Consider the following 14210-nt stretch of genomic DNA (forward strand, 5'->3'; position numbering starts at 1 on the left):
GTACAGTCTGTTGACATTATTACTATTGGGTCTTTAATAACACTATATATCATGACAGAAAAGTTCATAGATGAGAAAACTGGTTACCTCATGGCAGCAAGGAAGCAGAAGAGAAGATACCAGAAACCCATGATCCCCTTCATGGCTACACAAATAATGACTTAAGGATTATTACTGGACCCTCCCAACAGAGCTACAAGCTGGTGACCAAGCTTTTTTTTTTTTAAGATTTTATTTATTTATTAGTATACAACATTCTGCTTCCATGTATATCTGCACACCAGAAGAGGCCAGCAGATCTCATAACGGATGGTTGTGAGCCCCCATGTGGTTGCTGGGAATTGAACTCAGGACCTCTGGAAGAGCAGTCAGTGCTCTTAACCTCAGAGCCATCTCTCCAGCCAAGTGACCAAGTGACCAAGCTTTTATCAGTGGCTATAGGAAGATTGAATGTGAAGCCATGCTATCTAGTGTAGTAGATAAACTGATTTTCAGTATAGATGGAATAGCCTTGCATTAGAGGATAATGCTGTCTAGGGGATAGCTTCTGAAACCATGTTGTGACCACACAGCATTGGCAACTTAATGGGAGGGTTGTAAAAAACTGGCAAACGTTAAAGTTTGCAAACATGCAATGACCAAAATTTAATTCAAGTTGAAGCATGTGATGAATGAATTCAAGGTATTTCTGGTACTGTTCACCTGTGGTGTATCACACAACTTCACTTTAGCCTTGGTTCTGAACACACAATATACATATGTTGTACTGATAATTGTGCTATCATGCTGAATAGTACCAACAAATGCTGCCTTAAAACCTTTGCACAGATTAAAAATTATTCATGTGGCAAATTGAAGCATTTTTTCTGTATGTACAAAATTTTTTCCTTAGAAAAACATAATAGTCTAATTCTAGAAAAAAAAGACTTTTAATAGCTTCCCACCATTTTGCAGCATATAAGTATCAAATTAGTGTATCTTTGTATTGTATTGTATTGTGGGGTTCAGAGTTTCTGTCCAGCCTGGTCCTGCTGCCCTTCAGCCCCAAATAAACACCTAGAGACTTATATTAATTATAAATTGTTTGGCCGATGACTTGGGATACTTATTGATTAGCTCTCTCTTAATTATTAACCTATAACTATTAACCTATGTATTTCTACATGGCCTTATCTTACCGGAGAATGCCCAGACCTGTTACTCCTTTGTCGGCAACATGGCATCTCCTGGGCTGCTCCTCTCTGCCTTCCTATTCCCAGCATTCTTATCATCAGGGAGCCCCACCTATATTTCCTGCCTGGATACTGGGCAATCAGTGTTTTATTCATCAACCAATAAGAAAATTATATATATAATTCTCTCTCTCTCTCTCTCTCTCTCTCTCTCTCTCTCTCTCTCTCTCTCGATCCCCCATTAGTATTGTGTTAGAATTATTTGCTTATAAAGTAGGTGTCTGAGAGCTGGCTTGAATCTTACAAACAAACGATAAATGAATTTGGGTTTGGGAATAAGACAGGATTGTAAGCAATTTCTGAAAGGCCCCAAACATACTTCTGCCATTTTGTACTATGTATTTATATGAAGGATCATTCTCAACATTGATTATTATAAAACCAAAATATCAGCCAAATCTGAAGAATACAGCATATATCCTATGTCATAAATTATGAAATATCCAATCAATAAATAATTTTCTATGTAACAGTTAAAAACTATAGAAATTTACTTTCATCTTTAGTAAGTGGTAAAATTAAATATATAATGAAGAATTGTCTTACAGTAAAATTTTTAATAATTATGAGTAAGCGATTTGTATACCTATTTTGCATACCTATACACCCAGCATTAGTTTTTGAGTGAAAAGGAACAACAAGGAAAAAGGTTTAAAGACGTCCATCTGTGACGTCTTTAGGTAAAGAAGTTTGTTCCAAGCCAAACTGACTCTTATTAATAGCTAATGTTGCTGGTGACTTTATTTTGCAGCTTGTGTAACATTTCTGAAGAATCTTGGGTCTTTAAGAATTCTACCAAGTATCTACCAAGCTCTACTGGTAAAACAATGCCTGAATAATGGTACATCTGTTTACAACATGGTTTGATGAATATTTTAAGTCCAGTCTTAAGACCTGCTGCTTAAAGAGAAAGATTCCTTTCAAAGTATACTGTTTGCTGTCAATGGACCTGTTTGCTCAGTTGAAGATTTACAATGAGATTAATGTTATTTTCATGCCTATATATCTTATTTTGCAATGAGTAGTAATTTAAACTTTCATGTTTTATTATTCAAGAATTTTATTTTGTAAGGCAATATTTGTCTTAGGTGGTGATCCCCTGATGGAGCTGGGCAAAAGTAGATTAAAAAACCTTCCGGAAATGGTTCATCATTCTAAGTTGCAATGAAAACAAACACAGTTCATAGGAGGATGAAAAAAATATATATATGGGGATTTTGAAGTTGATTCTATCCTTTAAGAATAACTTTTGAAAGGTTCAAGACTCCTGTAGTGGAATTTGCTACAGATGTAGTAGAAAGATCAAATTAGAATTACACATGGAACTGGAAGTATGAATGAATTGCTATAATCAATTTTACAATAAAAGAGTTACTTCTTAAGAATAAGTATAGTGCTTTTTAGATGGCCCTGGGTAGGCACCTATCATAGCTATTTCAGAAGTTGACACAGGTAGGTTTCCTGAATCCAAAAGCTTGAGGATAACCTCTGGGCAACATAGGGAGACCGAGTCTCTAATGAGGAAAAAGAAAAATGATTTTTGAGATCGAATCTGCTCTTGGTGAAGAGGTTATTAAGTATTGCTAAAAGGTCAACAAAAGACTAATAGCATCAAACTCAGTAGATAAAGAGGTTTGAAATTTTCATTCCAATTTTTACTCCTGTCCAGTGCTAGGAATTTAATCTAGGGTGTTGCTCATGCTATGCAAGGACTCTACCACTGAGCTCCATCCTTAGCTAATTCCAATTTTGTAAAGTTCGACTTCATGTTGTAGCATGTGATGCTATCTGAATCACACTCCAAAGAAGTTTTTGTGAAAAGGAGAAGCAATTGATGTGGCAAGGCAACTTCATTATTCTCTCTCTCTCTCTCTCTCTCTCTCTCTCTCTCTCTCTCTCTCTTCATTATTAGAGTATTTTCATTGTATAAAATAATAGATTTTATTATGAGATTTTTATACACAAACTTACACCATACTCATCCCACCAGTACACTCATTTATTCATGCTTCTTTCTCCAACTGGTCCCCTTTCCTTTTTCCAGTTGTTCATTTTTGACTTCTGCCTTCCTTTTTTATATATACTAAAGAGAGATAACTACTCTGGTCTCCCTAGGTAATCTACCAAAATATAAATATTATATATTGGTGTGTGCACAAAGGCAGTGCATAGTAGTTCTTCCTTGATGTATGAAGGGTACATTCTAGGATTCCAAGTAGATGTCTAAAGCCTAAGATAATAAGGAAGTCCACATACAATTTTTCTACTACATATTATTACATAGTGCCAAACTTGATCTGACTTAATGTTTTGTCTCTTGTTGCCTATTATGCTTTGTAAAGTTTTATTTATTTTTTTTTGTTTTGTTTTGTTTTGGAGACATGTATTCCAATCTGGCTTCAAACTTGGTATGTGACTGAGGATGACTGTGAATTTCTGATCCTGTTTTCACTTACAAATGCTGGGATTAGAGACATGTATCAATACACTTCTTTCTATGCTGTCCTAAGGACTGAAGGAGGGGCTTTGTGTATGCTAACAAAGTATTTTGACAACTAAGCTAAATTCCTAGCCCTTTAATGAGTTTCTTTAAATCAAGTAATTATAAGTAAAATATTTGATACTAGCTAGATGTTACAACTTGGTAGTCTTTTAAAGTAGAACAAAACCCCAAAGCAATGAAAATTACATTTTTTTTTTTTTCAGGAGTTTCTTTGAGTTGCTCCTGTTCTTTGGAAGAGATGAGTTTTACGAAGAACCCCTAAAGGATATTCTTGGCTCATTCCAGGTAAAACAGTTCACTATTTCATATTTTATACACACATACATCACCTTTATTCTCTAAAATACTTTGTCATATTAAATTTTTGGTTAAAAGTTGTATGGTCAGCCGGGCAGTGGTGGAGCACAACTTTAGTCCCTGCCCTTGGAAGGCAGCGGCAGGTGGATCTCTGTGAGTTTGAGGCCAGCTGGTCTACAAAGCTACACAAAGAAACCCTGTCTTGAAAAACCGAAAAAAAAAAAAAAAAAGTTGTTATGGTCACTACACGGTACAGTGACGGTTTTAAAGTTTTCCCTATACTGGCAGGTGAAGGTGAAGAAAGATCATGAAATCAATTTTAACTGTATTCCCAAGTAGCTTATATCCAGGACTCTAATTCTACATTTCATAGGCCAGAGTGGCTACCATATTAAGGAACCTAAGTACATGTGGAAATATAGACACACAGACACACAGACACACACACGCACACGCACACGCACCCGAACCCGAACCCGCACCCACGCCCGTCTAGAGCTTTCTCCCGGTGAAGAAGCAGTCTTGGCGATACTAGAAGCAAACTGCTTGCCATACGTTGCTGTTTCCTTTGCCTAGCTGATTTCCCATCTCATACTAACCTCTGCAGATTGTTGTTTTGGTGTAAGAGAAGAAAAGAAACAAATCTAGAGATAAGAATGACCAGTGAAGTCAGATGGCTCAGTTGGTAAAATGCCTGCCCTCAAAACATCAGGATCTGAATTTGGCTTCCAACACCCATAAAAGTTAGGGTCTGAATAGATAACTTAAGGGTAAAGGTGATCACTGCCAAACTGAATGACTTGAGTTCAGTTCCTGGATCTTACATGGTGGAAGGAGAAAACTGATTCCCAAAGGGTTGGCCTGTAAATCTCATATATGGTTTGACATGCAGGTGTTCACACATGTGCACAAATTATTGTAGAAAAAGTGCAAGACACAGCTGTATACAGAGCTGTGATACAGAAGTCTGTAATCGCAGTGCAGATAGTAGTAGCTCACTGACTATCCAGTTCAGCTGAGCCGAGAAGCTCCAGGTTCTGTTGAAAGACTTAATAAGGTGGAGAGCAGTTGAGGAAGATATTTACCATCAACCTCTAATGAAGGTACAATTTTTCAAGCTGTTTACTTCATAGTCTATGGTGACTTACAGTCCAAGGGGCCACACCAATAAATATTCTGTGGGATGAGAACCTCAAATATTTACTGTAGGAGTCTACTTTTGACAGCGAGTTTAAAAAGGGAAATTAAAATATGTTCAATTGAGGGTTATAGAGAAGGCTCAGTGGTTAAAAGCACTGGATGCTCTTCCAGAGGCCTGGATTCAATTCCCAGCACCCACATGAAGATTGACAACTACCTGTAACTCCAGTTCCAGGGGATCTAAAACCCTTATACAGATGTACATGCAACAAAACACCAATGCCATAAAATAAAAGTAAGTGAAAGTTTAAAAAATGTTTAATTTTGAGAAACAGGAAAAGATATTATCTATGAAAGAAACATTTAGCAAGTGTACCATGTCTATAACATTAGAAATGAAAATAATCGATGTTAGAATTAAGTTTAGATTCTTAAACCATTTTGTGAAGTCTATATTCCTAGTTTTATTGGATGAGATAATGCTTTACTTTTCATTGGCATTTTCTACTTAAAGTAGTTAACTGCTTCATAATTCTTATACATCATTCCCCGAGAATGCTTGCTTTTGGTGTTTGAAAATAATCTTATGTTTGAAAAACATCTTATTATATCTATTGAATTTACATAATTTAAAGAGGGATAAAAGGGCAGTTGTGGTGGTACACACTGGTGGGATTTGCTAAAAGAGGCGGAGGCAGCAGGATCACAAGTTTGAGGCCAGCCTGGGCCACACATTTTTAAGCAAGAACAAAAACAAAAGAGGTATGAAAGGCAGAGTTATTTTTAAGCTGTCCCCCTCCCCACAGACAGGGTCTCTATACATAGCCCTGGCTGTCCTGAAACTCACTATGCCTACTCTGGTCTCAAACTTACAGAGATCCATCTGTCTCTGCCTTCCGAGTGTAGGGACAAAAGGTGTGTGTCACCACCCCTAGTTGAAGCCCAAACTTTGAAATAAGCAATTGTAAGCCCAAGAACCCAAGTTCAAGCATTTAAAATATAGACCTGTCATCATCAATGTATTATATGTCTTCTGAAAGGCCAGAATCTTGACCATGGAACAGTACTTACCTCAAGAGGATACTAAACATTGTGCATTAATAGTTACTCCATACAGTATCCAATTTGTTAATAAACAAAGGTATTATATTCTGACCAATTTGATGCCTGCTGTTATCAAGAGCAAACATATAAATGGGCAAAATGAATGATAGGATTAGCATCTTAAAGTAATTCTAAGAATATTAGGGTTGAGACAATCATTGCTCACTGAAAGCAGGCTGTACCACAGAATGAAAATTCTCAACATATTAATGCTTGAGGCAGTCCATACTTTCTCAGGTAACATATATCACAGACAAATAGACATGAGGAATAGTAGAGAATATTAAAGCCAGTTCTATTTTAAAATAGTGAAGCAAAGAGACTCATTCATTCATTCATTCATTCATTCATTCATTCAGACAAAATTTGAGGCAGCACAGGGGTCAGTAGGCCCCCTTCTTCAGACTGCAAGTGCCTGTTCTACTAAATTAGATTTTGTATGTATTTCTTTGTGTGGGCTCCTGGGCTCAAATAAATCTTACATACATATCTTAAGTCTTCAGGTCTTTTTTATATTATGGGTTAGAACAATAAGAGTAGCACATTCTCTGGTAGTTATGTTAATTCACTACTTGTTTTAAACATGTTATATAAATAATGATGTCTAATTTAAAATTCCTTATACCAATTATACAAAGGATTTTGTTGAAATCTGTTGACCTCTAAGTTTCTATTATTTCTCCCCCTCCCCAATCCCTTGTGTGTGGTGATGTACTATGTATGTTTGTAGTATGTTCTGTGTGCTGTATGTACTTGTTAGAGTGAGTATGCACATGTGTGTGAAGGTACACAAGGAGGCTAAAGGTCAACTTCAGGTGTTGTACTCAATCACTCTTATCTTATCTCTCACTGAGCCCAAAGCACATGAATTTGACTAGGTTGGCTGGCTAATAAACTGCAGGTATTCTCTTGCTCAGAATGATGGACTGCTCAAGCAATCTCCCTATCTCTTTTGACTTCTTTGTCACAGAGCACATCTGCCTCTGGTCCCTGACTCTGCTGTCCTCCCCATGGGACTGTGATGTGTAAGGTTGAAGAACAGGGAGAAGGTCAGGGAGTGCAACCATGCATCTGGCTTTACAGGGATCCAAACTCAGTTCCTCATGCATGGTAATCATTGGACCAAGACATTTTCCCGACCTTAGTTTCTGTTATATTTGAACCATCCCACTATCTCCTTTTCTGTAGGAGATGATGCTTAGGGTAACAAATGGGGTAAAAAAACATTAAAATGTTCCACATGAAAGGCTTTCCAACAGTAAATTCTGCCTTAAAATTAAAAGGTAGCATGCCAGTAATAGGAACAACCATAGGATGGATATACACATTCACTAAAAATTACTTTCTCCATTAAGAGTATTTTTTTCTGAAACAGCAGTGTTTTTATTTTTATGAATGTTCCTTTATATGAGAAAACATAGAATACTTTAGTTATTTTCAAACTCATAGAAAAAATGAACAAATTAATTCACTTTAAGAATATGTAACAACCATAAATTTTATATTTTTTGCCATGTGATAACCATTGAAATTGTAATAATAAAATCAGTGATAAGTAAATGATCTTTAAAAACTTTTTTCATTTCAAAGTACTGTATAGATTTTTGCTGTTGGATTTTGTTTGTTTGTTTGTTTTTTTGAAAATGATTTTAGTATGCCAGCCTAGCCCCCAGCTCTGTAAGGAGCCTGGGATGACCTTCAGCTTTGACCCTCCTGCTGCATTCCTAGTGTTGTGGTTACAGGCACCAGTTCTATGTGGTGCTGAGGATTAAAGCCAAGGCCTCGGCACACTGGGCAAACATACCAAATCTTGAGTTTACTGATTTGTGTTTTTTTGTAAATAACCATACTGAAGACCATTTACATTTTTGTTTCCATTTGATATGGTAACTTACTTCCACAGAATTTGATACATGGTATTATAAATAAGACAGATAGATGCCCACGATGCCTTCATCTACACAAATGCCTGTGAACTCTATTTTGATCAAAAAGTTAACATTCACCTTCATCTACACAAATGCGTGTGAACTCTATTTTGATCAAAAAGTTAACATTCAGAATGTACCTCAGGGTATGGAGAGATGACTCAGCTGTAGGAGTCCTTGCTGCTCTTCTAGAAGACCCAGGTTTGATTCCTAGTACCTATATGACAACTCCCAACCATCTGCATCTCCAGTTCCAGGGAATCTGATACCATCTAACTGGCTTCCATGGGTACTGCACACACATACATGCAGGTAAAACATCTGAAATAATTAATTAAAGAAATTAAAGAAAATAATTAAAAAGCCCCAGCAGCTTCTTTGGCATAGATTTCCTGACTATGAAGAGGCTTTTGTGTGTGTTTATGCAAGCATGTTGTACTGTGTATGCACAAATGAGTGTGTTGGTGCTCACACTCATGTGCTCACATGCAAAGGACAGAGAGGATACTGGGTGTCCTTTACAGTCTCCATCTTAGTGTTTGAGACAGGGTCTCTCAGTTAACCTGAAATTGAACATCTCAGCCAGGATGCCTAGCCAGTGAGTTTTCTGAAGCTGCCTGCCTATGCTCAACAATGTGGCTACAGGCATGCCTGATCTTTTGTGGCCGTGCTTGGGATTCAATCCCAGGTCTCTTGCTGTGATCTAGTGAGTCATTGCCCCAGACCTGAATAAACTCCTAATTTAGGAAATACCTAAAGGAATTTTAAGAAGCCCCTGTACTAAGTAGCAATAGTAAATATTTAGGTAGAGTGATGTGTTAATTTACATCCATGTGTTGTTTTATAAATATTCTAAATATACCTCGTGCTTTAGGAGAGAAACCAATCCTATGGTGCTGTGCGTGCTTTCTTACTGACTTTGAAGGTGGTGGATTGAATATCACTCAAAAGCTGTTAGCACAATTTAAAGAAGGGAGCTATTTTCATATTTATTCTCTTTCATTGTCTTGTAAAAAATATACCACGCCGTAGTGTTTCACTTTTGTTACCTATCCTATTATTTACCATAAGAATGCTCTCCACAAATGTAACATACTGATAAAAGAAACATACTGCATAAACATACCAGAGAGATCACATTGATGGGCTACACATTGAATGAGGAAGGTATAGTTAAAAATGTGTCTTACAAGATGCAGAGTGCGTGCGTGCGTGCGTGCGTGCGTGCGTGCGTGCGTGCGTGCGTGTGTGTTGTAATCCTAGATGGGGCAGAAGCTGGGGCAGGTTTGTTTGGCATAGGAGTTTGGGAGCAGTCTGGGAAATAAGAGTATTCCTCCTATCTCTTGCATGTGTATACACACACACACACACACACACAAACATACAGAGAGAGAGAGAGAGAGAGAGAGAGAGAGAGAGAGAGAGAGAGAGAGAGAGAGAGCGAGCGCTACGTATTTCACTCCTAAATTTTCTTGGGGTGGTAGCTGTAAGAAATATAAAGACTTTGATGGTTTTCTCTAAGGAACTTTCAGTGGTCTAAATAGGGGGCTTTGGAATTTTGGAATTTTTTTGTTTTTTAGTAGTGTTTAACTAAACCTTCACTTGTTTCTTAGGAAACTGACAGTGTACACTAACAGACCTGAGTACAGTTTTAAATATCTCACCATAGTTGACAATATGGCTGGTAATTCATGTGCTGTTACACATACTCACCCACCCCCATACTTCTTAATAATAAATGGTCTAACAGGCTGATGAGAAAATGCATTGTTTTTAATGCTCAGGCCAGTAGATATCCTAAAATATATTATTTTACACACACATGCACACACTCACACACACTTTTTTTCCAAAATGTTAAAATACTATAAGAAATGAAATCTAACATTTAGTGAGTGCTTACTGTGTGAGGTAATATCCCAAGAATCTTCTAGTACTATATCTTATTATTTAATCCTCACAACAATCTTAGGATATAAGTTCTTTTTTTTTTTTTCTTTGTTTTTGTTTTTTGTTTTTTCAAGACAGGGTTTCTCCATATTGTTTTGGAGCCTGTCCTGGAACTTGCTCGAACTCACTGAGATCTGCCTGCCTCTGCCTCCCAAGTGATGTAATTAAAGGCGTGTGCCACCAACACCTGGCCATAAATTCTTTTTAGTAGACAAATTAACTATAGAGCACAGAGAGGCTAACTTATTTGCCCACACTAGGATTTTTTTTTTTTACTTGTTTTAATTTGGGGACACCCTTAATTAACATTTAGGGGTTAACATCCTAATGTTTGACCTTAATGTTCCTTTGACCTACATGACGAAATAATTATTTTTTTTGTTATAAAAAGAACCAACCTAAACCCCCAAAACTTGAGTTCTTTAAGTGTGGTCCACTCCTCTACTTCCTGCTATCTGAAAGCATGGCGTGGGAGGGCTGGTTGAGCCAGCAGCCTGAGACCAACCTGGGGAACAGGGATACCCCATTTGAAACCTTTGTTTTTCTATTTCTCCCACCCTGTTCTTTAATAAAGTAAAGAACTCACCCTTTTCCTTATCCAGTAAATGAAAACAGTACTTAGAAATAGCATTTAGCATAAAATGTAATGTTCAAATGATAGAAAACATAATAGTTTAATATAAGTCAAAGTAATAGCCACCATGAATTTGTGAATTGATAATTCCTCTAATAAGTAAAAAAAAAAAAAATCAACACCTTTAAAAAAACACTGAAGCAATATTTATAAGATGCTTAGGTACTTTGTAGTACAGAAAAAACATCTGGCAATTATGCTTTAATTGCTATGAAGATAATATTTAACTAAATTCAGATACCACTAACTTCATTATCTTTTTTCTTAAGTACTCAAGCTTAATTTACTTTTTAAAAATCAATTTACCCAGTCTTACCTCAATTTTCAAAATTCTAAGACTAAGTTTCCTGAACAACTTTTAAAACTTAGTATGTAATAATCCAGAAAGAAGAGTACATGTAAACAAATGATCTATATTTAAAGCCAGTACATCAAACTCAGTAAATAAGATTAAGTAAACCAACTGAATTTCCTTTACAGGTTTCATAATATAATGAAAGACATTTGAAAGCATTGTGTATATCTAAAAATACAGACAATGGAGAGTACTTTTTAATGACTACTCACTTCATTAACATGTCTTTATCTAAAACCAGATGCAAACTGCTCCTATTACAGTTTTGATTTATTTCCTCAGCCTGTTGTTTCTTTATCTGTTAATCACAAATGTAATTTCCAAACAAAGGGAAGTGAAGTTTTCTGGTCTGCAAGCTGTTCCTGTAGCTTAGACTCTTAGACTTGACATAAGTTCAGGGAAGAGCAAGGGGCTGTGTCTCCTGGTGTAGAGTGTACGTTCTGAGTAGGGCCTCCCCTTAGGCTCTTGCCTGCCAGTGTTCACAGGAACTTTTTGAATCCATGTATAAATTTAACAGACCATTTAATTTTCAGCTTTTTGCAACCTGGCTCTTTCCCTGCAAGCAATTCACCTGTAAGTTTTCCCCTTTGGTTACATTTTATCCCTGTTTCAATGGGATTTTTCTCAGTTTGATCGTGTATATCAGTGTAACATTTGGCATTAAGCCTATTTGTTACTAATGGGGTTTTGTCACCCTACTTAGGTTGCAGTGGTACCATTTTCTCTTATAATTCAGTAGCTGTCACCTGGCCATCAGTCACTTTATGAGCATTGATGATCAAGTAGTTTTTAACCCCTTTAAATTCACAAAGCCAAAATGATTTTTCTCTCGTAGGAATGCCAGAATCACCTCCGCAGATATGGAAATGTGAATCTGGAACTGGTGACTCGAATCATTAGAGATGGTGGCCCATGGGAAGATCCAGTGTTGCAAGCTGTTCTTAAAGCCCAACCGGCATCTCAGGAGATAGGTACTTCAGGAGAGTCAAAACCAAAACCATTTCTTTTCCAACTTGGCCCAAAGTGCTCCTTGACACCAGCTTTGTTACATTTCTTTCTAGTATTGGTTCTGTGGCTGTTGACATATTTACTGGGTGTTACAGGGAGCTTGTTTTATCCTTTCAGTTTCATTTTTAAAATCTGTAGGGATGCTTTTTTGTTTGTTCTGTTTTATAAAGCCAAAACCCTAAACTTCCTTTCATAAAAATAGCAAACAGAATGTCCATTGCATAGGAGTTCTCCTGTGAAGCTTGGAACTCCAAATTTATTATCTCTATTACTATGGCAATACACTATTGTATCTATATTCTATAGTTAGACCAATGCCCAGTATTTGCTTAATATTGATGCATGTTGGTTAAATGAACCAATCAATTAAATTTCAAATATGATGGAACAGTGTTTCCCAAATAAAATTTTGTCTCATACCCTTATTACTTCCATCCTTCTTTGACATCAACTCCTGTCATACAGATCCATAGTGGGCTCTTGTGAGCTTCTTACTGGAGCATGAGGCTCTCTTCTCTACTAAGTTTCCTTATTACTAAAATGTTCTGAGTTCTAGGATATGATAGATTACCAAAAACTTAGGATATAAGCTTAACCATAGTGCATAAGCACAAAAATGTAGAAAATATTTTGCAATTGTGGAGAGAGTTTATGAAGTGCGATTATAAGAAAGCCCAAGAGAACAGACAAGCCCTTCCAACTTGGGAACAGCTTACACTAGCATGTGTTGAACATGTTAGGATATTCCCAGATTAAGAGATGGAGAGTGTGGAGAAGGGACCATAATGCTGGGCTTAATACTGTGTGTGGAGAACCAAGGAAAACAAGGGAAGCTGCTGCTTGATGTTTGGATCTTGTAAAGCACTTAGAGAATATCCAGGAGGGAGACAGTTGGAACTGAGGAGAAAGACTTGCTTATTGAGGAAAATTATAAAGAGTGAATATAGGAAAGATAAGGGGCATAATGAAAGGAAACTAAGAAATGTGGCCAGAGAAGATAGAGGGTAAGGGTAGCTTCAAGAAATCCACCCATGGAAGAAGGCAGGAGTGAGCTTGATGGCTTAGAAGGGAAAGGCACTTGCTGCATATGCTTGTTAATCCCAGTGTAATCTCCATTAACAAGATTGCTAACCTGAGTACAATACAAGTGTGTGCACACACATACAACAATTACAATGTTTGATAATAATTTTTTAAGAGTGAAGGAGAGAAGAAAGTTTATTAGGCTTTTAGGGAGCTCACAGACTTCTTTGAGTAAGGACTCACCCTGTAGTTAGCTGGTGTGAAGGCTAACTTCAGGTAGGAATCACATTAGAATAGTGGACATTCCTCTTATAACTAACTAGCATTCCTCACTTTGGGCAAAGGTTCTCTATAGCCTCATTGATATAGATGATTCTTCTTTTGGTGGTAGTCATTATGGTAAAGTTAAGACCGAAATATATTTTTGCACTAACTCCAAGTCAGTGTTTACTTATACATTTTAAACAGAAGTATTAAGTAAAATACTTAAGTCAAAATAAAATATAGTCCATCAACACATTAGTAGCTTTTGATAAAACTTAAATAATTGCAAAATGTTTGGATTTAAAAATCATAAAATATAGATAGGTTCAATTTTAGTTTCTGCCACTTATAATTTGTCCTTAGAAAGGTCATTTGATCTCTAAAATGAATAGCATCGAACCTGTGATAAGGTTGTTGTTATGTTTAAATAAAGTTACACAGTTAAAATGTTTGTGTATTATAAAAATAAAAGTAAGCATAAATTAGTAATTATCCTTGATGATACATGAACACATTAATAGACCTTTTTGGCACAACTTTGCATTAATTTTATTTAATATTTATTCACGATTCAACTATTTCATTAACTTAGCTTACATTTCTCTATAGTTAATCTGATTTAATGTGGTTTTAATGTACTAATTTAGCATTCAGTCTTTTATAATAATGAGAGTATGGGACTACAAGAAGGGAAAGTATGTAATCTTATACTAGAGGAACATTTTTACACTTGCTACTTCAAACATTCTAATGTATAGATAAACTATACATT

At 36.4% G+C, this 14210-nt stretch overlaps 1 protein-coding gene across 3 annotated transcripts in view; it reads left to right on the plus strand.

Moving 5' to 3' along the window:
* Positions 1 to 14210, plus strand: part of Znf654 (zinc finger protein 654) — a 56762-nt gene that overhangs the window by 31516 nt on the left and 11036 nt on the right. The window contains exons 3-4 of one of the 3 annotated variants that reach the window (XM_027412430.2): positions 3939 to 4020; positions 11979 to 12114. In XM_027412430.2, coding sequence (XP_027268231.1) covers positions 3939 to 4020; positions 11979 to 12114 — 218 coding nt within the window. Of the gene's footprint in view, positions 1 to 3938; positions 4021 to 8363; positions 8517 to 11978; positions 12115 to 14210 lie in introns of those variants that run through there. The other 2 variants (XM_027412431.2, XM_027412432.2) reach the window with 2 other exon arrangements.

Source organism: Cricetulus griseus, chromosome 4 (assembly GCF_003668045.3).
Source record: "Cricetulus griseus strain 17A/GY chromosome 4, alternate assembly CriGri-PICRH-1.0, whole genome shotgun sequence".
Classification (NCBI taxonomy): Eukaryota; Metazoa; Chordata; class Mammalia; order Rodentia; family Cricetidae; genus Cricetulus; species Cricetulus griseus.